Source organism: Denticeps clupeoides, unplaced genomic scaffold, assembly GCF_900700375.1.
Source record: "Denticeps clupeoides unplaced genomic scaffold, fDenClu1.1, whole genome shotgun sequence".
Lineage (NCBI taxonomy): Eukaryota > Metazoa > Chordata > Actinopteri > Clupeiformes > Denticipitidae > Denticeps > Denticeps clupeoides.
The window spans coordinates 21,463-46,377 of record NW_021629800.1 but is presented as its reverse complement, the minus strand read 5'-3'; the positions used below and the strand labels follow the sequence as shown (position 1 = coordinate 46,377).

Sequence of the window (24,915 nt, the reverse complement as noted above, 5' to 3'; positions counted from 1 at the left end):
ATAGCGATCGCCCGTTATGAATATTCATTACTTCGGTAAATCCTCTGCCCCGTTACCATAATTCAATCAAGACAAAAAGTAATGTTTAATTATTCCTTTTAATCAATAATCAGTGCATTTGTATGAATTTTAAATGTGTTCACATTCATACTAACTAAAATACACAAAACAGTTCTTTTCGATTTACTGAACTGAATCAAATGTGACTTCTGCCTGTTCATTTAAGATGCATAAAATCATATTAAATGCTTATTCCATATGCCTGTGGCTGTCTGGGTGCTCCTTTTAAATCAACAGGTGGTAAACTGAGAAGGAGGAGAAAATCCCATTTCAGTCAGTTGGGGATACTGTCATATCCCTGGGGGTGGGGGTGGGGGGGAATCCCCATTTATACACCTTAACCTCTTTATAGCTCCTGGCACATGATGAGATGAGATCTATAACACACACAATATTTGAGGAGCCAGCACCCTGTTATGCAAGCCCTCCTTGCCACAACTGTGCTCCACCACACAGAGACCCAAAAGAACCTTCAGGCAATCTCTAGAGCAGCATCACTAATCTCAGAGCTCAGATTAGACTCGAGGGCCTATTTTATCTGCCTAATGCCTCTTCTTGGACATGGATTGATGTTGCCTGGTTTACCACAACATCCTAAAATGGCCATAAATGTGTAGTAACGATTGAGTTCAGAGTTCACACTACTTCACTTGGAGCAATATAATAGTCTTAATGAATCTTTGAGAATTTAGTAATTTTTAATATTTTTGTGGATGATAAAAAATGACCAAAACCTATAACTAGGACTTCTTTAGCATGGGCTCTGATACTTTGCAGTCTCTAAAGTTGTTGCAGTTCAAATAATCTAATATAATTTAGGTCTCACTCTATAATTTATTTAAATAGACATGTATTTGAGGATACAGACCATTCACATTTAGAATAACAAAGCTTGATAAATCCTGGAGGAAATTGGTAATGTAATGACTGATACAAAACTCAAGGACACAGAGAGACCCAAGAACAATATAGAATAAAATAAGTCTAAATTAAAGGTGTTTTAAACATTAAGCATCACAAATCACCAAGATTTACAGATTGCTAATTTGTTATATTACTATTTAGTTAATATAAGCCTGAATCAATAATGGTAACAAAAAATTCCTACAACAAAAGTAAATCCTGTGTGTGTTATGATAATCCCTATTTTATGTGCACAATTCAAGCCTGTTGTTTGCTACTTTGTTCTACTTTATAGACCTGTGTATATAGACTTTATTTCATTGTTTCATCTCTGATGGTGGATTTTCTGGTACAGACTGGTTGATTTGCGCCTCTGTGGTCCTTGACAAAAATAGAAGACCAGCAAATTGTGACTACATTTCACATGTAATTTAGGTACTAAGTATTTCTAACAAAACAATTAGATTAGAAGTTCATAAAATAGTCATTTATCTTGCACATCAAATCAGCAGATCATTACACCAGATTGGAAATAGTGACTGAATCGACTCACTTTATGTTTCGGGATTGCTGTATCTGTTGGAGGTTTTTGCATGTGACCCAGTACCTGGTCTGGCTGATTTTAATTATTTTCGAACGCAGTCTGTGTATCTGTAGATGGAAAAAGTCATTGCTAGTATGCAATGTGGTGTAGTCATTGCTTTACACATGGAAAATGAATTATAATAATAATATTACCTTTTATTTATAACGCATAAAAAACAAATAAAATGTCTTAAAAACATTTGAAGTGAAATAACACGTGTGATTTATACAGGGAGTGCAGAATTATTAGGCAAATTAGTATTTTGTCCACATCATCCTCTTCATGCATGTTGTCTTACTCCAAGCTGTATAGGCTCGAAAGCCTACTACCAATTAAGCATATTAGGTGATGTGCATCTCTGTAATGAGAAGGGGTGTGGTCTAATGACATCAACACCCTATATCAGGTGTGCATAATTATTAGGCAACTTCCTTTCCTTTGGCAAAATGGGTCAAAAGAAGGACTTGACAGGCTCAGAAAAGTCAAAAATAGGGAGCTATCTTGCAGAGGGATGCAGCACTCTTAAAATTGCAAAGCTTCTGAAGCGTGATCATCGAACAATCAAGCGTTTCATTCAAAATAGTCAACAGGGTCGCAAGAAGCGTGTGGAAAAACCAAGGCGCAAAATAACTGCCCATGAACTGAGAAAAGTCAAGTGTGCAGCTGCCAAGATGCCACTTGCCACCAGTTTGGCCATATTTCAGAGCTGCAACATCACTGGAGTGCCCAAAAGCACAAGGTGTGCAATACTCACAGACTTGGCCAAGGTAAGTAAGGCTGAAAGACGACCACCACTGAACAAGACACACAAGCTGAAATATCAAGACTGGGCCAAGAAATATCTCAAGACTGATTTTTCTAAGGTTTTATGGACTGATGAAATGAGAGTGAGTCTTGATGGGCCAGATGGATGGGCCCGTGGCTGGATTGGTAAAGGGCAGAGAGCTCCAGTCCAACTCAGACGCCAGCAAGGTGGAGGTGGAGTACTGGTTTGGGCTGGTATCATCAAAGATGAGCTTGTGGGGCCTTTTCGGGTTGAGGATGGAGTCAAGCTCAACTCCCAGTCCTACTGCCAGTTTCTGGAAGACACCTTCTTCAAGCAGTGGTACTGCAGCTGCATCCTTCAAGAAAAACATGATTTTCATGCAGGACAATGCTCCATCACACGCGTCCAAGTACTCCACAGCGTGGCTGGCAAGAAAGGGTATAAAAGAAGAAAAACTAATGACATGGCCTCTTTGTTCACCTGATCTGAACCCCATTGAGAACCTGTGGTCCATCGTCAAATGTGAGATTTACAAGGAGGAAAAACAGTACACCTCTCTGAACAGTGTCTGGGAGGCTGTGGTTGCTGCTGCACACAATGTTGATGGTGAACAGATCAAAACACTGACAGAATCCATGGATGGCAGGCTTTTGAGTGTCCTTGCCAAGAAAGGTGGCTATATTGGTCGCTGATTTGTTTTTGTTTTGTTTTTGAATGTCAGAAATGAATATTTATGAATGTGGAGATGTTATATTGGTTTCACTGGTAAAAATAAATAATTGAAATGGGTATATATTTGTTTTTTGTTAAGTTGCCTAATAATTATGCACAGTAATAGTCACCTGCACACACAGCTAAAAATAAAAACAAACTAAAAACTACTTCCAAAAACATTCAGCTTTGATATTAATGAGTTTTTGGGGTTCATTGAGAACATGGTTGTTGTTCAATAATAAAATTATTCCTCAAAAATACAACTTGCCTAATAATTGCACTCCCTGTTGCACTCCCTGTAATAATGTAAGACGCACCTTCTTATTGTTGTATTTGAGGATAGTGAAGAGTTTGTCGAGAGCCTCATGATGACAAGGAGTGACTAGGATGATGCCTGGGACAAAACGGTCACCTGCTACCTCCCTTCTGGTGGCAACAAGCACAAAGTCCCCTTCCTATAATGTCAAACAATGAGCACCAAACATGAGTCGTCAATGATACTGACAAATTACTAATTATGCGACAGTGTCAGAATATATATATATATATACACACACACACACACACAAAATCTGCTATCTTAACACACAATCTTCTATCTTAACTGAAGTACAGGGTTTTCCTGGTAGTCATGTTGTATCTTACAACCAATGGGGGGCAGGGTCCAGAGCCTCCTACAGTGAGCAGACAGGCCAGCGATATGACTTCTGACTCCCCACTGGTGAAGTCAATCTTGACTCTCTTCCCAGGCAGCCGTTTCCTCACTGTCCCTGCAGGAGGCACACGGCAGCCGTTACACTGAGCCTCTGGCATGCTGGGCATAGCATCACCGGGTGAAGGGTGACAGTAACACGCTCACCAGGATAGTAGAACCCATCAGCGTCTGACCTCGCTACGACCCGTTGACCTCGCAGACAGTCCAGTGGCATTTTTGGAGCTTCGCTCTGGTTTTTGGACAGCCCACACTCTACTGTGCTGTTATTAACCTAGAAGAACAAAAGTATGGAAGCTGCTGAAGAACAAGTGTATCCGAGTGTGTAGCAATGAATAGTGCCTAGATAGCTAAATACATGTTTGGTTAAGGTTTTTTATGATTTGAATAAGAAGCGCAGTGTGGAAACGGACATGAACACCTGCATGTCTATGTGTATAAAATTGATATGATGTTAATATGGAAGATGCATGAAGTAGGGTGGGGTGGTAGTAGCCTAGTGGGTAACACACTCGCCTATGAACCAGAAGACCCGGGTTCGAATCCCACTTACTACCATTGTGTCCCTGAGCAAGACACTTAACCCTAAATTGCTCCAGGGAGACTGTCCCTGTAACTACTGATTGTAAGTCGCTCTGGATAAGGGCGTCTGATAAATGCTGTAAATGTAAATGAAGTGACCAGGTTCAAATGTGGAAATAAAGACTGTCATATTCTCGCAGGATCACTCTGAAAAACTGATACCTGTGGGAAAATGACCTGTTCCGTCCAGTTCATTTTATTAATTTTATTAAAAAGTGGGACATGTCGACTCAAAACGGGATCCACTAGGTCCTACTCACACCGCAGTTCACACAATGACATTAAATGTGACCCTTTAGTGGCACTTGTTCATAGGCCATGTCTGATTGCAAAGTGTTGTGTAGAGTGGGTGTCGCCTGTGTGTCCTGCTATGATTACACACCTGAGAGCCTCTCTACCTCAGTGTAACAGGACAATTTCAGCTATTTTATGGTTTGAAGGACCTCATTAGCATTTGAACAATCTACGACCATTAAGGCTGAGAGGCTTAATATGTTACATGATTAATTGATTTCAACTTTACCAAGCTTAGTGTAGCCTAATGCTAAATAAGACAAAGATCAGAATTTTTTTCTTGCTGTGTCAGTCATGCTAAAATAATGGAATAGATGATAATTTGACATTTTGAGCTTTTTGGTAAATAATATATTTGCTGCATGAAGGTACACTGGCATTCCAATGCAAGTCTAAGTCATCGTCATTTTTCCATCTAGCTTGTAAGACCATCGTTCAACAGTACTGACGTCCTGTGCTGCTCGGGACATCTGCCTGGCAGCCAGCTGCAAGTCTGAGGCCTGCTGCAGGAAGGACTGGCCCTTGTGGATCTCCTTCTCCAGGAGGTCCAGGTCCTCCCTTGCCACTGGCCATTTCAACCCCTCCAGAGCCTCCAACATGGCTTCACGATGATTACTGAAGGCGAATGCCTCATTGCCAAACCTCAAAAAAACATACATGGTGCATTGTATAACATTATGTTTCCCCCTTCAAACACAAAATCAAACCTCATTGATTTCAAGCAAGATTTATTGTGTAAAACCAGACAGGCCTTGGATGCTTACTTCTCCCTCTCCTCCTGAGTTAATCCTCTCCATACAATCAAGTCCAGTTGCCTGCATTGGAAGGACATGCTCTCTGCTCATCGACAACGTATTCAAGAAGCACTCACTCGCTTGTACAGTTTGCTGACAGATTCTGATTAAAGTACTGGCTCTTGTAACTAAGAGCCTCATTTGGATTCCGCTTCTTGTCGGCATTTAAGCAATATTCTTGAATATAAAGAAAATGTCCAGAAAAAGTACCTCTCGTAGGTTTTCAGTACATCCTGTACATTGCATTTGTATTTTTCAAGGTCCACAGCTAAAGGATTGATGAGGGTCAGTCCCTTACCGCCGATGTGAGCCAGAGGCATTATCTATGGGGTCACCCAGAGAAATCCATACACACACAAGCAAAGCAGTCAGTGTTTCACTTCTTTTCTGTTATGCACCGACTGAGTAACATGAATTAGCATTTGTGCAGAATAACACACACACACACACACACACACACACACACACACACAGACATATATCCACACAATGGGACTAGAGAAATGTGATGAAGGCCCAGCTTCGGTGCAGTTGCTATGACAGCATCTTTGGTTGCCTCTCCAGATTGTGGAGTGCATGCATCTGAACCCACACCATGAGCATGACAATTACAAGCGAGGCGAACTGCCTTATTCTGCATTTCAATGTTAGTGATCATGAGGTTTGTGCTTTTCCATTTAATTCATCCCTACAGAAGCTAAACAAACGCCGGGGTCTGTTACAACACCGCCCTCTGTAGGTCTAACAAAATGACAGCAGAATTAACACTTGTACCTTATAAAAATCTTGCTTACCTCATTGAACACCTTTGAATGGACATGTTTATCCAGCATAGGGACATATTTGGCATGGTGAACTATAGCTGTTGGTGACAAAGCATCTAATAAAGTCAGTCTCCGAGCAACCAGACTGTTGGTCTTCAGCCACTGAGCAGTTGGGATATCCAAGGGGCTGCGGACAGGAAGAGCACAGGAAGTCACGATACACAGACTACGGTTTACAGTTTTACGTTGATTCACTAATAGTCTTTGTAAATTATTAAGGTTGATAAGAAATGTAACTGAACTGGGGCTCATTAATGATCAGTAATTACAATGAAGGACAATCCAGGATGTTTTGAATCTAGGACGTCTTGAAAAAGAACTTTTTCCTACTTGTCAAGTCTTGTCAAGTTTGGTCTTATATCCAAGTCAACTCTTTTTCACCTGATGAATTTCTTCTTGCTCAGTAGACAAAAAGTGTACACACTCCTATTAAAATACTAGGTTTTTATGAAAATATCCTTTTATTTGATGTATAAGATGCAATCCAGTTGAAAAACAAATCAATCTATAAAAAATACAAAACGTGCTTTAATAAAGTATAAGTTTGAGGGTTTGCAACCAGTTTTCTGCTAACGTATTTTTTTACATCTGAATTGTACAGGTTATTATACCATTGGCACCCATTTTTATGAGAGGTGCATGTCTTACATACAAATGTTATCATAATAATCCATAATAATCTTATATCTAGGCAATTCAGTTATGACAGATATACCCCTGCAGACCCTGACTCGTTGTTTCACTTCCTGAAATCAGTTTTACTCACTCCTCTTGCTTCTTTCTCTCCTTCTTTTGTTCTGTGTTTTTGTCAGAAGAGACCAACCCAAAACCTGTGTTAAGACACAAAAGACGATCAAGAAAACGACTCGTCACCTGATTAAAATGTATCTGCATGTTGGCTACTTAGTTCCACAACCGGTCTCTGATTTTAAGCAACAAAACGTTGTGAAATGTCTTCAAATATGATTCAAGGTTAAACCAATAAACCCAGTAACTACATGGAATACATATATGGAACGTCTGGTGCCAGTTCCTGTTGGCATATCAGGGGTAAACAAGCCTTCTTTGATGCTTTCTCTGAATGTGTATTAGCTTACTTGTGCTAAGCACAGATACAGGGTGTGTGGGGGGGTGTACATGTACGTGTGTGTGTTTTTAACAGTGCGTTGGCTTGAGTGATTGAAGACCCACACTCACTCTGAAGGACTTGCATCTGCCTATCTGCATTTGTTTGAAATAAAGCCAGGCTCTCGGGCAGCAACCACTCTTGTCCAGGGCCTTCAGGACAGCGGAGGGGAGCTTTTGAATGAATCTGCTCAGAGCTGGACAAGAGCCTCAGCATGCTGGACGTTGTTTGAGCTGAGACAGACAATGAGCACACAAACACACAACCAGACTGGCTCCGTAAGTGCTTGTCAGATATGGTCTCAGGTTCAATGCAAAGCAAACATGACAAACCTGCATGCCTTGCAGATTTAAGTTGGATGCCTGTAACACCTTGAGTTGAGTGTAGCTGTTGTGTACTGCCGGTCCTGATGAGAAAAACATGCAGGTATAATTTTAATTCATACAGAATAAATGCATATTTTAAAATACAAATGTTTATGTCTGTATATAAAATGTCTCACCTTTGGGTTGTGTTAGTCTTCTGATGGAAAGTATCCAGAATGATGCACTCAGCACGAAGCCTACGGACAGTCTCCAGGTCTGCCCTTCCTTGATCAATCTCTGCCATCAAAAGCTGAAGGTCGTCACTCTTGACATTTACGGACAATCAGACAATCAGGTAAAATTGAGTTTGACAAACCTTTCATTCTTAAAAAGTATCTGGACTGCAGATTACCTCACGATCCTTGCAAATGCCAAACAGGTCGGAAAAATCTTTAACGTTGGCATAGTAACTATGGAACCTGCCCCCAGTCCACTGAGAAAGCTCATACAGGAAGCTGTTGGCCTCATGGTCATCACAGTTGAAGGAGATTGTATGCACCGGGACAGGGGACCAGCCTCTCACCTGTTCTAGAATAACTCCAGGAGGCTGCAGAACATTCAGTTATTTCAATTACAACGTATCTTCAAATGACTGGTTCACGTGTCTATCCTAGTCATCATCATAACTGCAGCTCTAATGCTAGCTCTGTGTTGAAACCACCAAAAAAGCACAAAGCCTGAATGAAGAAGCTGTGTCAATTGCTGTCCAGATAAGGACATACCTCTCTGGTGGCAAGGTATAACTCAAACCCTGACTCTTGCCTGATCTGGCTGTCCATCGGTCAGAAGGTAAACAGCTTGGGTTCCTTCATCTGCTAAAGCTTGGCCCAGTGCACCAAGCGTGTTTTTAGTTCCTCCTGCCTAGAAATAAAAACACATCTATAAATCTATAATGAAATTCATCGTTGCAACATGGCATGTTCTTAAATAAATCAATAACAACAGATTTTGCAAGAGGACCAGATGGAAAAGCCTCACAGGTCAGCTTGGGCCTTGCCATACCTGGAGTTCATTGACCCACCGACATGCACTGGCCAGTGTTTCAGAGCTGACCTCCACAAGTCTGTTCTTCCACAGAGTCACACGCGTGCCAAAGGCCACCACATTCACTTTCTGCTTTTTGGACAGCTGGTCCTGAAGTTGAAGTAAGAAGCAGGGTTCATGCAGATAGCAGCGTTCATGCAGATAGCAGCAATATCTAGAATGAGACGCAAACCTGCATTAGCTGGAAAACCTTCTCTTTCACCACATCAAGGAAGTCCCTCATGGCTTCTGATGTGTCAATGAGGAGATACACCTGGTCTTCAACAATTGTTCCAAAAAGTTCCCTGCTTCCACTTTTTAACCATTCCAGTCTGCAGAGGACAGCCAGTGGTCGATCATTTAACAGATTCTTTCCATTTGAATCACCACTTACTCACATAATACAGGCACCTTTTATTCATATTTATCAAGGCTCTGTTCATCTGCTCCTCATATTGTCTGCATTTCCCATCAGTGACGTATACATGGACCACAGAACCATCCTTCCATCGCATGTGGACAAAGCTGGTGCAGTACTTTGCGTTGATTAGCTTCTTACACGTCTCCTTCAATGTAAACCATGTACTATGATAAACTGGATGAACCATAGAGTAAAAACAAGTGGCTAAAGTTCCGAAAAAGGTCAAGTGACTTACAGCATCGGTCTGAATGGTCTCATCCAGAGGCCTGCATTTAACACCAACAACACCATCGGAGTGCGGAAAGGCACAGTCCGCAAGAGCCTCATGCACCCTCAGTTTCTGAGCTTTGAGCCCAAACCTGTTAAGCCATTCTTTGGAGCTTAGGCAGTCTTCGGGCAAGGCACGCTGAGACTCTGATTCTGCTGGGGGACAGAAGGCAAAGATGTCACGAAAAGAGACACCTCACTAAACAACAAATGGAAAATATGATACTGTGGCCTCACCCAATTCAAGCCTCTGTGGTAGCAGTTCCACCAAGATTCTTTTAATTTGGTTCCTGGTCTTAAGAGCCTCCCTCATCTCTCTCCAGACTTGATACACATCCTCTCTGACCTTGCTGCCTGACTCACAAAAAAAACACAAAACTCTACGCACGATGATACCCCACACATGAATATGTGAATAGGAAAACATGTCATCATTTCGATATTTAATGAAACAGTCTCAGAATCAGAGTAGATTACTACATATTTACATATTAGCACACAATATTGTTTCAACATGAATATAAGTCGCTGGGTAATAAACCGTACGTGCACCTTGAGACATTCCTCCAATGGGTTCAAATTTAGAAAGATCCAAATGTCCATTGCTGCGGTCTGGCGAGTCACACGCCACGTGTTCTAAATATTCCATCTGAGCAAATTCATGGATCCTGAAGGACGGGTTAGAAGGTAAGAACACCCTGCATGGCTTCATGAGTTAGAAATTCTAGATTTACGCATGAGGTCGATAGGCTGCTTACCGCCCAGCGGTGAGGTTGGACAGGTCTCTCAAGGCCTGAATGCCTTTCCCTGTTTTGCCATTAAATGACACCGTGTGTACGGGGCACACGTTCCTCTTCAGTCTGCCGCGCAGCACTCCAGCAACGTCATCCACCAAATCTCCAACGACGAACAGATAAACAGCTTCAATCTGAGGATCAAAGGGGGAGAATTTCACGATGATGCAGCTTGCTGCCCGAACCCTAACCTGATGTGAAACCATCAGACATACAGAACAATGGCACCTTATTCTGGTTGTAGCAGATTTATTTTGTTGTGCTTGTATAGTCAAATGACTATGTTTTTTCATTTGAAAAGAGACGGACAGTCTTCTGATGCGCTATGTTCATTACTGATAAGGGTCAGCCCTCGTTTCCCACTCTGTGATTTGATGCTGAAGACATCTCCTCCACCTTCTCCATGTTGGTTTAGGTATTTGTCTTTTTCACTATACAGTGTTACAGGTTAGTGACTGACAATCGGCCGCGTAGTAGCAACGAAGACCCTGCGATGGATGTAGAAGATGAAAACGGATGCACGCCTCACCATCACGTCCCCCATGGCGTTCAGCAGCACTTCGGCGGTGCTTCTCCCAGTGGAAGGTTCGCACTCGTGAGCGAGCAGCCAGTCCATGGCAGAGCTGAGGTTCGCCTCGGTGGATTTTACTGCCTTCTCCTGCCACCTACTCACGCCCTGAATCCCCGAACTACGAGGTGAAGGACACAGAAATGTACCTGATTTGCTGCCGTTGTTGTCCTTTTCAGTAAAAGCGCAACATTATAGGACCTCTGCGTTCCTTACCTCATAATGTTGAAACAGTCCATTTGTGAAACTTGCTCACAAATCACTTTACACAAGGCCTGCTTGCCAAGCTTTTGCTGGGCCCTCGTGGCAGAACATCCGACATCCAGCACTAATGTGACACTCTTCTCCTGGATGACCCCGAAAAGCTTCCTGCTGCCTGTGGTGAGCCAGTCCAGCCTCCGGCTGCACAGCTTCGCTTTAGCCTCCAACTTCTCGCAGAGGGACTCCAGTTCTTCCCGTGTGGCTGTTATCTTCACAGAACAATAAATGAGAAAAAATAAAAAAGCATCCGCGCAATTCTACTGGTGCCAGTGTTACAACGCCATTGGTACTCATACGTTGTGGACAGTCCCATCCACGGTGATCTGAGGGAACATGCCGTCGGCGTATTTGGAGGAGATGGACTTTCGCAGATGATGAACATAATCTGGAGGAGAGTGTTGACAGACGAGAAGCACCATCTTTAAATACGGTCCTGGAGAGATGGCATTCCACACGTCCCCCTGGGAACAGTCACCTTCACTTTCATCTCCAGCTCCCTCCCTCCCTCCCTCACATACAGTCCCACACACTTCTTCAGAGATGAAATAATATAATTATGGAATAATAACCGGTTATGGGACCTTACGCAGCTCTTTGTAGCCTGTAGAAAGGTTTGCCTACCCCCACGCTGCCTGAAGCCGATGTGCGTGAGAATCTGGGGGAGGCTGAGCTTGCTCCGCTGCAGCCCGTTGTCCCGCAGCCACCCGTGTGGAGACACCAGCGCGTTCACCACGTCGTCCCGCCCGGCTCCGTTTCCTCCAGGTGGCCGTGACATGGTCTCGGGGAGTAAAATATCACCTCGTTCCTCCTGTCCCCTTCTGTTGACAGTAGTGACAGGGTTGCTAAGGGCCGTCCCTCACACCTCCGGGTTAAACTCTGTCACCTTCGAAGGAGATTATACGAACGAACTACAACATGTAAAAAAAAAAAAAAAAAATTAAATGCCGAATCCTAACGCAAACATCACACGACGGGCAGACGATTAGTGAGAAGATGACCCGAGCGGAGGGGCCTGCGCTTCCAGACCCGTCCACGTGGCGGCGCACCGCGGGAAGTTCTGGGGATCCACGCGGCGCGGCCCAGCAGACAGGGTGGGTGCCGAGCCTCTCCTGACGGACGCCGGGGGAGGAGTATGGAAGCTCTTATTGGACTTAATTATTTGCAACTCACAGAACACAATCCACAAATAAATGTTGATGTTCACAAATATTTCAGTATCCACAAATATGTTTTTTTTAGATTTGCGTTTGGTAAAATCATATCCACAAGTATGCACAGCGTTTTGTACACACGAAAAGCGCTTTAAACATTTGCGCATCATTTTCTTTTTTTTCCCTACAGATCACGCATGGTACAAAGTGGACAAAAATCCACAAATGAAAGTGAAGTAACTGTCACTTGTAATGCACAGCACACGGTGCACACAGTGAAATTTGTCCTCTGCATTTAACCCATCACCCTGAGTGAGCAGTGCCTGGGGAGCAGTGTGTGGGGACGGTGCTTTGCTCAGTGCCACCTCAGTGGCACCTTGGCAGCTCGGGATTCGAACCGGCAACCTTCTGCTAGGCCACCACTGCCCCCGCGCAGGAAATGATGCACAAATGTTTAAAGGGGGAATGAACAGTAATGATAAGCTCCCTCTTCTAACTGCGGGTTATGGAGCCCTGGGCTCAGCACTGTGAACTCCTTCTCTGCATTTGGACCCAACAATCTTTTGCATGGAGGTAAGAAGCTGAGTCAGCAGATCATTAGACAACAAAACTTAAAATAAAGTCTCAAATTTTAACTCCCTTAAATTCCCCCTTCAGATGAATAAATATCTTATTCCCCTTATCCATGTGTGTTGAGTGTTCAGGGAAATTGCCTTATTAAAGAGCTCTGAGTCCCAGCAGAGCTGGCCTGAGTTCAGCCAGGTTCCCTCCCCCATCTGGGAGAACGAGCAGACTGGTCCCTGGCCCACCAGCACCGGTTCTGCCAAAGCCGCCACCCAGGTAACCCAGAGCCCATCCACCATCCTTGGATGAACAAATGTGTTTGCATGAATTTGTTAGTTTTAAGAACCTCTTTTGAAAATCATGTATCATGCAGTGATTGTCAAACTGTGGCTAAGAGGCTGAATATTCTATGACTTTGATGTAGCAACTATTATTTTTACTGATGATCAATACATTAAAACGAGTCAAGCTGGAACTAGTATTATGATACTATGTAAAGTGAATCTAATAGTGAAGAATGGAGTCACAGCAGCAACCACACTAGCACTGGAATTTACAATCAGGAACAATGTGCTCTTCATACACGATAAAGGTCAGGGCTTCTCTGATCTTCTCTCTGCCTCCGCTAGTCCATCCTGAGCCACAGCTGCAACCCCTGGGTCACCAAACCTTTCAGCATCTCCATCTGGACAAACAGCGCAGACTCATCCCTGCACTCCTTAAACCCTCCCACCAGCCTGGTTCCTCCTGCTCCAGCCCCCGTTGATGCTAGCTGCACCTACAACCCCTGGAGCATTTGGACATCTTCCCAATCCTCCCAGTGCCGGTGGACCCCTGTCCCTTGACCCAGCAACTTCAACAGAATTGGCACCTGAGCCATTGTTTGCTTCAAACAATGCCATATAATGCCATGTTTTTTCCCTTTAACTGCCCCTACATTAAGTTATTTTAAGCCGGTTTCCAAGTGAATGACATACAAATTCTTTTAAATTAATTACTGTCAAGTATGTAAAAGCTATATAGCGAGTATAATACAGAAAACTCTGCTGCCCTTGTCAACATTTTGCGCTTTTATGGTTTTACACAGCTATAGATGGATATGGCCATATGGGATAAGTGCTGCATCACTTTAAAATGAACATCTGTATGTTTTTGAATAATAAAGTTATATCCACCTCAATGACATTTATTTGACACAGACATTTATTTGACCTTTTTTCTAATTGGTTTTTATTTGTTGTCAATGCTACTTGAATTTCAATTAGACATTGAAAGTTTACAATTTCAATGTCTAATTCACAAGCTATGCAAAATATGCACAAGGGAACTAAAATGTGCATTTCTCTGGCAACTGTATGTAACAACGAGAAGTTTATTGTTACGAATTTGACTTAAGGCTGATTTAGGGATGCCATGAGTAGCTTGCAGAACTTTGTTTGGTCGCATGACTTCATGACTGACGCACTGTGGCTTTTCTTCAGCATGTTGGTGGGGTCCAGCGCCAGCATGCCACGTCCCAAGCTCCCCTGCAGCTCCACGCGCACAGGGCACTGGATGCTGTCGGTCACTGTCCTTTGGTCAATGCATGCAGCCACTGCAAATGAATCATAGGGCACAAAGCCTTGTCCAAAGTGCACATCCCTGTTATTCTCACCAAACGTCTTAGAGAAGGCCCAGCACTTTGAAGTGATGAGCTTCATGAATTTAGCTGCGGCTGTGTCTTGGTTCACCATGTCTTAAAAAAAGTCCTGGAACATTAATGCATCTTATGATGTCATATAAACAAGAGTAGAATACATTCACATAGATTTTAAAAGAACTCTATTGTTGGTTAATGCTTGTCACACGTAAAAGCATCCAATGGGATTTCTAACCACTTGATTACAGCGCAAATTTTAAAAATATATACAGATCTTACCCAAGGCAGTGTATTTCTGCAGGTAAATTCCCATGTTGCTATGTGTGTGGGACAGAGGTATTCCTCCAGGACTACATATGCCGATTCTGGATCCATTACAAAGTTAAATTCTGCACATGGAGTCATGTTCCCTTTTCCTGAAAACAAAGCCACACATTCAAGTCTGTACAGGGAAGTGACTTCACATTGTGCTCTTACCTTCCATATTTCCTCCCATAATGTAAAGATCCTTCAAATTACGAGGAAAAGTGGGGTCCAGCCTGACTGCCATGGCCAGATTTGTTAATGGACCAACCGCCACCAGAGAAATCTACGGAAAGCAAAAGACCCGACTCTCTTGAAACTAGAAAATTAAAATCAAGTGAGCACAAATAGCATTAATGGCACAAATCACCATATTAAAAGATCTAGCAGTCACCTTTCCCTGGTTTTCAGATGCTAGTCTGATCATGGCGAGAGCAGCATGCTCTTTCTGGATTTTATCCTTCCACACCTCCGAGTCTCTGTCCTCCAGAACATCTCCCAGGCCATCTGTTCCAAAGTGGTCGGTAAAGTCATTTTTACCACCTACCAGGGGACAGCAGGCCCCTCGAAACACTTGAATCTAGGTTAGAAAGTCAGAGTTAGTCCGGGTGCACAGAGAACAGCACAGACACAGAACAGTTTGTGATTCGTACCAACCTCCGAACGTTCACAGACAGACAGAACTTTAACCACGTTCTGGCAAACATAGTCCACAGTGGTGTTCCCAAAGCAACAGGTTATCCCCACAACCTTCACAGTGGGTTCTGCCAGGGCCATCATGATTGCTTGGGCATCGTCAATGCCACAATCAGTATCAATAAGCAACAGCTTTTGTGCCATGGCACACGCTTACGAAATTCTAAAAGGCGAATGGTTCAGTATGAGAATGAATTTTGGGTGCAAATAATCATCAGATGAAATGTTGTCAGAACTTACCTGCCTTCAGACTGGTTTTTCCTTTGAAGCCTTAATATGTTGCTGCTGTGAAAGGGGAAAAAATGTCAAGGGCCGTGGCCAAGGCAAAGCATTGCTATGTTGTGGACGGGGGTCAGGGGTGTCTGTGGGTGTTGGAGGTGTTCGGCCCGCTTATCCAAGAACAGAATGGTGCTGCTGGCCCAATGGATGTGGTTCTGGTGGTGGGACGGAATCCGTGACAATGTCTATTCTTCAGGTCTTGAGCAGCAGCAAAAGATCTTAAAAACTCGCCTGAAGAACATTCTGATTCTTTTTAGCTTCTTGTGACAGCGATGTTGGTGCTCAAGCGCTTCTGCAGGGCCTTTATGCTGGTCTTCTGCAGGGTCTTTATGCTGGTCTTCTACAGGGCCTGGTTGCTGGTCTTCTGCAGGGTATTTATGCTGGTCTTCTGCAGGGCCTGGTTGCTGGTCTTCTACAGGGCCTGGTTGCTGGACATCTACAGGGCCTGGTTGCTGGTCTTCTACAGGACCTGGTTCAAGACTCAGCTCTTCCTTGCAGTAAGACAATACTATCTGTGAAGCAGACACAGACCCCTCAGACTCTTCTGCAGGGCCTGCCTGCTGGTCGTCTGCAGGGCCTGGCTGCTGGTCGTCTGCAGGGCCTGCCTGCTGCTGCTGCTTCCTCTTCTACATCTTGTATTTCTGTAACCAGCCAGGGATTAAGTTAACACACAATACACAAATGCACTATAATAGGCGCTGAGTTTAAAATCACTTATTCTGTATTCAAAGTTCACCAAAATTCTCCTCTGAACACGAAGACTCAGGGATAAGGACTGGGTAATGGGTGAGATAGAGGGGGGCCAACAGACTTACCTCATAGCACTCCAGCCGGAGAGCCATCTGATGTGGCTTTAGGTTTGATCCATTAACAAATGGATGCTGCGCACAGACACACACACAAACACACACAGAGTGTTAGTACTGGTTTTAGTTTTATTTATATTATAAAATACGAGATCAAGGTATATGGGTATATGTAAGGGGAAATATGTCAGTAGAGTTACAATTCTGACTTGTGTTTCCTTACCAAAAGCAGCTCTTCAGCTGAAGGCCGCCTTCGTGGATCTACAGTAAGGACCTGATGGACAAAGTCCTCAAATGTCCTAGACCTGACAAGAAAACTGTCCGGATTAATTGCAATTTAGCTGTGTGTATGTGTGTATGTATGCAATGAAGAAAACATTCACCAATTTCCTTCCTCTTTCACTTGTGAGATGAAGGCAGCTTTCCTGAAAACGCAGAGAAAGAAAGAGACACATCAGCCTTAAGAACAGACACACACACACACACACACACACACACACAAGGGACTACAGTTGGTCCAAATTTGTTAAGTAAACAGCATATGCTGTACTTGTGTTTCCATTTACTCTGCTGGCTATGAAAAGTGTGTGTGTGTGTGTGTGTGTGTGTGTGTGTGTGTGTGTGTGTGTGTGTGTGTGTGTGTGTGATTGTTTACCGGTGATGGTCCATGAAGCCGGAGGGATATTTGGCTGTAGCGACCTCAATTGCTGTTATGCCCAGTGACCAAATATCGCATTTCTGATTGTATGGGCCATTCTTCATCGGCCTGAAGACTTCGGGGGCCATCCTGTATGAGAACAGACACAAAGACAGGAGAAGTGAGCACAGAGAGACACACCACACACACAAGGATGAATATTTGGTTTTGAAAGAAACTTACCATTGGTAAGTACCTGCAGTCTGAAACGTGGCACCGGGGTCTGACAATTTGGCTGCCACACCCAGATCGCCTGCAGGAAGAGATGTTTAATCAGTCGTATTCACATTCTTTCTTCACCCATAAATCTAAACACATCCAGCTTCTTTATTGCACTTCACAGGAAGTGGTTGAAAAAATAGTTTCTTGAAGTCAGTACTCACAGATCTTCACTTCGCCAACATTGTTTACAAGGACATTCTGTCCCTGTAGACCAACACACACAAGTTAGCTATGACAGTACGCCAGTAATGAATAGTATTCTGTGTAAATATAGCTTCAAATCAGACAGTAAAGAACCCTCATAACTTTCAGATTGTGTTTGGTGTTGGTGTGTGATGAGATACCTTTATGTCACGATGCATGATCTGCTGGCCATGCAGGTACTTCAGCCCCTAGTGGACACAAAGAGGAAGTACATCACATACAGATCTGGAAAAAGTATTAAGTGTGGGTGTGTATGTGTGTGGGTGGGTTTGTTCGTGTAGGAATAATTACCCGTAAGACCTCCCGGCATACATAAGCCGTCTCCCCCTTGTAAAAAGTGCCAAAATCTGTCCAGAAAACAAAGCAAACATGAAATGCCACCCTGAAAACACAGGAGAAGAAAACTCAGAGTGAACGGCACTGTAGTGTTACCTTTGTAGAGATCACGGAGAGACCCTCCACCACAGAACTCCATGGCTATAATGAGGGTCAGACCTTCCCCCTGCCTAAAGAAGAAGGACAAATGTTGAGTCTCGGTCAGTCACATGATCACAAGGATTTAGAAACAGAAACTCTCAAGTTGTGAACAACATCTCTGGATTCTTACTGCAAGTAGGCGCCATGAAATTTGGTCACATTCTGATGGTTGCACTCCTGCAACCGGCGTATCTCTTGCAAGGGGTCAATGACAGCTTCAGAAAGACAGACAACACACATGTTTAGACAGGGTAAAAAGATAGGATATACACACAATCTATTACCAAGTCACTGCACTAATAAATTTCACATCACACACAGATATACAGACCCAAACAAAAAGCTCAGGGCAGAACTTTCAGCTGGACCACAACACTAAAGTTCTGTTGGGTCATGGTTAAATACAAATGACACTTTCTCACACACACACTGTATCTCTCTCACCTCCATCATCCCAGTGTACAGATTTCAAGGCCACAAGGTCCTTAGATTGACGCTTCTGAGCCTGCAGCACAAAGAGCAAAGAAAAGCATCAGCTGCTGTTCTACACATTCAAAAGCAAAACGTCTATTCATAGAAAGAACATAAGAATAAATCCATTTAGTTTTGAATTTATTAATGCACATTTTAAACAAATATGTGCATAAAATGTACAAAATCCAAAGGTATGCTACATCACTGTTTGTGGTGGTGTAAGAATTTTTAAATGTTTTTAAGTAAGTCATTGAAATGACCATCAAAAGATGAAAACATTTTAAAAGATGAAAACATTCTTATTTTTTCATCTGGGTTTATACCCAGGAAAACACACTTATAGGAGACATGAGCAAGCATTTATAGAAATGCATTGCATTGCTATGGAAACAAACTCACAGGCCAAGAATTAATATGTGGATGAAACAAATGTTGTCAATTCTACCAGTGGAACAGATAACTACAGATATATTAAAGGGTCAACAGCAGGCATTTGAGAATAAGTGGACAGCCTTCATCTACTATATTACAGATATGGACTTCACAGAGGAAGGAGAGGATGTGAGACAATATCACTGCAGTTGCACCTCATTAATACTTTTGGTTTCTAAATATTTGCTTGCTTGTTACTTTTTTTTTTTGTTTTATGCTGCAGCTATTTTCTACCATTTTTAAAAGACAAGATCTGCAGCTGTATTTTGAATTCATATTAAAATTATGTCATCATTATGTAGATTTTCCTGCCCGTTACATGGACATGCACAACGTACAGGTCTGTACATGTTAAGTGGGAGATCAAATGGCAGCAACTCTGCAACGGTCCCGTACCAGGGGTTATCAATGGTTATAAATTTAAAGAATAAATATATTTATTTCATCAAAACTGCATCAAAATATTGTATCAGTTATATTGATATTGTTCCTAACTCAATATTTGTAAAATGTCCCTATCTTTATGTATTATTTCAGTAGAATTTTGTGTTAGTTATGTTCTTTTTAGTCGTACATGCATTTTAAAGAATGATGTCTTTTAACAGATGACCAGACTCCAATATTCTTGAATCAGCACGTATCTATCTGGTATTCAGCCTTGTGTATGCGGCATGATGGAAGAGTTACGCTTTGGGTGGAGCATTTACATTTACAACATTTATTAGGCGCCCTTATCCAGAGCAATCAGTAGAGACAGGGACAGTCCTCCTAGAGACACTCAGGGTTAAGTGTCTTGCTCAGAGACACAATGGTAGTAAGTGGGTTTGAATCTGGGACTTCTGGCTCCTCAGATTGTTCACATCCAATGTAATTGCAAGTTTGACCTTACCTTGACCACATGCCCAAAAGCCCCACACCCGAGGGACTCCAGGAGTTTAAAATCCTCATGGACATCATGACCGAAGTCTATGTCCATGGTGTTCAATGACAATCCTGGTCCTGATGATCTGGATGTATATGATCTCAGTGATGCTCTGTCGCTTTATTTGCTTGCTATCAGCTCGCTCAATGCTCACTTTCGCTCGCAATTCCCTGAGTAAGATACAGAAGAACATTCATTTTAAGACCTGGGACTCTGGGTGCTTCTGTGAATTACAGGAGATTAGCAATTGAGTCAGTGACTTCTGGTTACCATGGCAACCGATGATCAACACAGAAATTCAGCAATGAGCATCAAACATTTACTCATGGAAACACGTCCATAAACAATACTCAATATTAAAATTAATTTTATATACTTTCTGTGAACTTCAGTCAAGTATCCATTTACCTGGGGTGATAAGATCTGCTTTTTCCCCCTCCACACACTTTACTATTACAGTACTAACAAAATGCATAGTTGCAAAATCAAAATAAGATGTGTTTCAGCTACTGGCATCTCACTTTAAAACCTACTAGCGTTAAAACCGCGTCAGTAATGCTGACAAAAATTAATTCGAACATTTCATCATGGAGACAATCCATAATATGAAAATTAACTTTAAACAGAAGCTAAATTTGACCTGTTTAACCATGTCTGGTTACCATGTCATGCCTCCAACACGATTAAATTAACTTATAAATATTTGATCAATTAAAAGAGCTGAACTTCACTCACCGCACTCGCCGAAGATGAAGAGTGGAGTGAGAGCGCCCTCTAGCGCAGCATCTTTTAAAACAGCCGGTCACGCGCAAATTTGAATTGTGCATTTGCGCTCTGAATTTAAAAACAGTTGGTCTGTTTGTTTTTAAATGTTGTATTGGCGCGAGGCATTTGCGCTCTATGTGTTTGGGCGCCATTGACGCGACGCTTAAACAAATCCCTGCTCCTGCCACTAGATGGCGATAGCAGATGGGTGAAAATAACGCAGTTACCAAGATTTGTCCAAAACTTTAAAATGCACTTTAGTATCAGTGCATCGGATCTCCTGATGAAATAACAGCAGGTAATTTTTATTTCAGCTTTTCAGTGTATTGCAACTGGAAGCTTCTACCCCCCCCCCCCTTTTTTTTTTTTTAAGTGTATATAAATGTACCTGTACATTAAAGAGCCCTTAATCATCATCATTATTGTGTATATTAGGGTGGGTAGTGTGAAGCAACCCACCCATCAGAAGCTCCTTTATAAGTACTGTAATAAAGGTTAATCTGATCGGTTTTAATTATCTGGCAATCTGGAAACTTCATTATTCCCTGCATAAAAACATGGATATAAACATCAGATAACGCGTTTAGCCTCTCAGCAGGCGTCAATAGCGCCGCCAAATTTGGACGGGGTTCTAAATATGCGGATACCTATATACAGATTACATTATGAACATAAAATTATGCTATAATTTCAAAAACCGTTTCTTTATAAACACATTCATGTCTGACGAACCAAGACAATAAAAAAATGCTTCTCAAAATTAAATGCCGCGCTACCCCGTCCCAAGATGGCAGCTCTGCTGACGCATTCGCTCCCTTAGACGCCCGTACTTAAGCAACATCTGGGGTATATATCTGCACAATTAGAGTAAAGCACCGGGAAAAAACATAATGTTCCACAGTTTTGTGACGTTGTTTTCTTTGAAACCTTTATTTGTACGTAAACTGAACAATCACTTGCAAAAAGCCTCCAATGTCGGCGTGCTTGTGCGAATCTCTCTGCGCATGCGCGAATCCCCAAGCAGACAGTAACCGAGTTAGAATCTGAGCACGCTGAACGTGAACAACTTTTCCTTAAGCAGGTTACATTACAAAACGGATATCAATGTCTCGGAAAACAAAGGGTGAATATTATCGCTTTTTCCGTGACTGTTCATGTTTGACTGGTGTGTGGGTCTCTTGTTTCAAATCTGGACACCCTAAATTAATTTATATTGGGAATGGGGCATAATATGTAGAAATATGTAATATGTAAACAGTACAAAAATGTAGTTTTCTCTTCAGGGCTTTAAACCCCCTGTCTTCCTCTTTCACAAGGATTGCAAAGTTTCAGCAAGTCTTCACTTTTTAATCAGTTTGTGTGAAAATAAGACCTGAGGATGTTATTGACGTGAGTATTGTGAACTGTTTACGTGTTTGGCATGTCAACAGGTCCACAAATTATTTTCCATTAGTTTACTAATCTTATTAGGACTGCAATATGTACAGCTTGGGCATTAACATGACCTTATATCATTGCCAATTGTTTATTCATCCATCTTTGCTGCATCCTAATCCTCCAAAGTGTTGGTCCATCTTCTGAAGGATATGCCTGTCCTCTCACATGGTTCTGTTTGATGGGTGTGGCAGAGGTGTTCTGAACTGGAGAAACTCCATAGTGAATTGGCCCACACTCACACAAACCTTTTTAGGCGGCAGGAGGAGTTTGCCCCTTTCCCCCGAGGTATGGAGCATACCGTGGGATACCTGTACCTTTGCACCCCTTAATATGTATGGCGGTATAGATGCACAGCATTAATTCTGAGCCTCAGCTGTGTGGGTTTTATGTGAGAGGAGGAGTTTGAATGCACCAGCTTCATTTCCATTCGCTCTCTCTCTCTCTGTCATTCTGAATTCTCTCTCAGGTCGGTTTTATGAAGCTGTCAGAGGAGAGAAGTTCAAACATCAAAATTCCTGAACTGTACTACCAGTTGAGAAATACACACACACAGTTAGAGGAAATAAAGATGTCAAAAAGGTTTTCTCAGGACTCCCCATCTTTCCATTGTTTGTTCCTCATTTTGTGAGTCCACAACAAATTGGGAATACTAACACAAGAATTACATGACCATAGTGTCAGCTAATATAAAACTATTAATTTAGTGCTATTCCATACACTTCCAACCAAAGTGGTTACGGTGTATGGAATATACAGAACAATATGTACTGTGTATGGAATTCTAGACCCTATGAGATGATTGTGTTGGGCGGTGGTTGCCTGGAAGCAGAATCAGAAGGTCAAGTTTTTAAATTGATCAACCTGCCATGTGGCAACTGTGGTCCCCTTAAGCAAGGTGCCACCCCCATACATTGCTCCATGAACACCACTTATGGCTGTTTGCTGATCCTACACAAAATTGGTTAAATGCAGAGATCATGTTTGGTTGTGTGCACTGAGAGAAGAGGTGAGAGACTTCTGGAACCCTGTCCTGTTTCCAACTTCCTTGCTGAGGTAGAAATGAAGGAAGCTCCTGTCCAGCACTTGAGGCCTACAGAGAAGATGTGAACAGTCCTATTCAAATAGACATGACATGAAAGACATGAAAACCAACAGCACAGCATCCCAGAGAAGCACATTAGAGTACACGTAGTACTGCACACTGCTCACCAAGGATGATGGTTAAAAGCAGAGGACACATTTCGTTGTGTCACTGTGTGCTGTGCTGCACCGTTTCACAATGACTGTAGCTCTCTTCAAGACAACACAGACACAGGTCGTCTCTTGATATCGGCTTTATTGCGTGAACGTTCTTGTAAAAGTTGCGCCATGCACCTTGTACCGTGAGAACTGTATTTAAGTAAACAGTAAAACGTGTTAACAATTACACAATACAGATATTCAACATGAACATAAACAAAACATTTCTTATCAAGTACCTCGTTGGCTGCTTGTCCTGAAAATGAGATATGTCCCTGCATATAACCCTTTATTTTAGCTTAGCGGAGCCTCGTGGAAGACATCTGCTCACCTGCAGTCCATGTGATGGATCTGGTGTCTTTTCTCGTGAGACTTGGTTTACCCATAAATCTTTACATTAATAATTAACTATAAATCACATATAATGTATGCATCAGATTTCAAACAAAAATTAATTTAACAATAATCATAAAGCATGCAACACATAATAATTCAATCTTTCATATCATAACTTGTTAACATTGTCCATAGGAAAATGTATTTGTTTAGTCTAACCATGTGAAGTCTGTGTGGATGGACATGTTAAATGTTAGATTTCTGAATATGTGTTTTCTTTGTAATTTAAATGTAGCACTACATCCATTTCTTTTTGATCATTAATAATTTCATGATATAGGGTGCAGCAAGATCATCTATTTCTGCCGTCACATGTTCTTGGTAAATGTACAGTGTAAAATTAATGAATATTTCAGAGCATCCCGAAAGAAAAGTAACCAACAAGAATCCAAAACAACACCCAATATAAATCTGTAGTTTCTGTAACATATCTAGAGGCATTTTCTAACCATTAAATCTATAAAAAAGGATAAAAACTGTACCAGGTCGTAGAAATGTTCTTCACTGAAATGTGCATGCAGCTTTGTGGGAGAACCTCCACAGTTTTGTGTTTGCGTTCTATCAGTCGATTGGTGATCTCTGTTATGTGATAAATGCCACGTTCTCCAGCCTCATCCAGATGACTCAGATTCAGGCTTTGAAGCTGAGGGAAGTAATGTTGAGCGGGTGGTGATCACTGTTCAGACAAATACATTTTTCTTTTTGCACTACAACGTGAAGATCATTTTCATTTTCCAATATCAGTAGCTCAGAATTATTTGTTGGAGCCCTCATCTTCTTTCATTTTCACAAATGACCCTATATTTCCTTGTAGAGCAGGTTCAACCTTCAGTGTTTTCGACCTACAAGACACATTATTAGGCTGTTAATGATCACAAGATCTTAATTAAACAATCACTGGAATGAAAACTCTTCCAGGAGCAGGACTGGAAACCCCTGGTCCAGGGTCAAGTTGTGCTTCCTGTTGTGAATGACGCTCCGGTTCTATGAGACCAGTGTTTTCATGATTTTTGTTTGAGCTGCAGCGTCTAGTTTTTGTGACAAACATTCTGTCGGTGCTTTGTGGCACCTCAGTGGCACCTTGGCGAATCGGAATTCAAACCGGCAACCTTCTGATTATGGGGCCGCTTCCTTAAACGCTAGGCCACCACT

General features: G+C 42.3%; 3 protein-coding genes across 5 annotated transcripts; all 3 read right to left on the bottom strand.

The window, feature by feature from the left end:
• Window positions 1–79: 79 nt before the first annotated feature.
• LOC114774378 (von Willebrand factor A domain-containing protein 3B-like) lies at window positions 80–11,874 on the bottom strand. Of its 3 annotated transcripts, none has more exons than XM_028966292.1 (26): window positions 11,682–11,874; window positions 11,357–11,445; window positions 11,016–11,269; window positions 10,761–10,920; window positions 10,196–10,365; window positions 9,990–10,105; window positions 9,675–9,791; window positions 9,406–9,593; window positions 9,161–9,315; window positions 8,943–9,081; window positions 8,729–8,860; window positions 8,489–8,587; window positions 8,079–8,273; window positions 7,864–7,991; window positions 7,694–7,767; window positions 7,433–7,594; window positions 7,002–7,065; window positions 6,206–6,362; window positions 5,622–5,734; window positions 5,382–5,432; window positions 5,067–5,259; window positions 3,889–4,015; window positions 3,675–3,799; window positions 3,347–3,484; window positions 1,517–1,614; window positions 80–1,344 (listed from the first exon to the last, which is right to left on the bottom strand). In XM_028966292.1, the coding sequence occupies exons 1-26, from the start codon at window positions 11,833–11,835 to the stop codon at window positions 1,281–1,283; spliced, it is 3,462 nt and encodes a 1,153-aa protein (XP_028822125.1). In that variant the 5' UTR covers window positions 11,836–11,874; the 3' UTR covers window positions 80–1,280. The 3 variants fall into 3 exon arrangements, with proteins under 3 accessions (XP_028822125.1, XP_028822126.1, XP_028822127.1); XM_028966293.1 differs by having other exon boundaries at window positions 9,406–9,590; XM_028966294.1 differs by having other exon boundaries at window positions 11,647–11,749.
• Window positions 11,875–14,161: 2,287 nt separating this feature from the next.
• On the bottom strand, window positions 14,162–15,557 carry LOC114774379 (probable uridine nucleosidase 1). The gene is made up of 5 exons (XM_028966296.1): window positions 15,375–15,557; window positions 15,112–15,297; window positions 14,892–15,003; window positions 14,694–14,830; window positions 14,162–14,523 (listed from the first exon to the last, which is right to left on the bottom strand). Exons 1-5 carry the CDS (start codon window positions 15,555–15,557, stop codon window positions 14,512–14,514), a joined length of 630 nt encoding a protein of 209 aa, XP_028822129.1. The 3' UTR covers window positions 14,162–14,511.
• A 736-nt stretch (window positions 15,558–16,293) lies between these two features.
• On the bottom strand, window positions 16,294–17,501 carry LOC114774383 (mitogen-activated protein kinase kinase kinase kinase 5-like). The gene is made up of 6 exons (XM_028966299.1): window positions 17,379–17,501; window positions 17,154–17,285; window positions 16,882–16,923; window positions 16,722–16,803; window positions 16,508–16,573; window positions 16,294–16,333 (listed from the first exon to the last, which is right to left on the bottom strand). The coding sequence occupies exons 2-6, from the start codon at window positions 17,282–17,284 to the stop codon at window positions 16,319–16,321; spliced, it is 336 nt and encodes a 111-aa protein (XP_028822132.1). The 5' UTR covers window position 17,285; window positions 17,379–17,501; the 3' UTR covers window positions 16,294–16,318.
• Window positions 17,502–24,915: the final 7,414 nt, after the last annotated feature.

Bases quoted from the DNA above. Each gene is read 5' to 3' on its own strand.
- LOC114774378 (XM_028966292.1), bottom strand. From the start codon at position 11,835: ATGTCACGGCCACCTGGAGGAAACGGAGCCGGGCGGGACGACGTGGTG. The intron at 8,588-8,728 runs GTATGGCAAGGC...TTTTATTTCTAG, and splicing joins GGTGGGTCAATGAACTCCAG to GCAGGAGGAACTAAAAACAC. The intron at 7,992-8,078 runs GTAATCTGCAGT...GTAAATGTCAAG, and splicing joins GCATTTGCAAGGATCGTGAG to AGTGACGACCTTCAGCTTTT.
- LOC114774379 (XM_028966296.1), bottom strand. From the start codon at position 15,557: ATGGCACAAAAGCTGTTGCTTATTGATACTGATTGTGGCATTGACGAT. The intron at 15,298-15,374 runs GTTGGTACGAAT...TTTCTAACCTAG, and splicing joins CTGTCTGTGAACGTTCGGAG to ATTCAAGTGTTTCGAGGGGC. The intron at 15,004-15,111 runs GTGACTGCTAGA...TGCTTTCCGTAG, and splicing joins CATCTGAAAACCAGGGAAAG to ATTTCTCTGGTGGCGGTTGG.
- LOC114774383 (XM_028966299.1), bottom strand. From the start codon at position 17,284: ATGGCCCCCGAAGTCTTCAGGCCGATGAAGAATGGCCCATACAATCAG. The intron at 16,804-16,881 runs GTGAATGTTTTC...TTTTCTTGTCAG, and splicing joins GTGAAAGAGGAAGGAAATTG to GTCTAGGACATTTGAGGACT. The intron at 16,574-16,721 runs GTAAGGAAACAC...GTCTGTGCGCAG, and splicing joins CAGCTGAAGAGCTGCTTTTG to CATCCATTTGTTAATGGATC.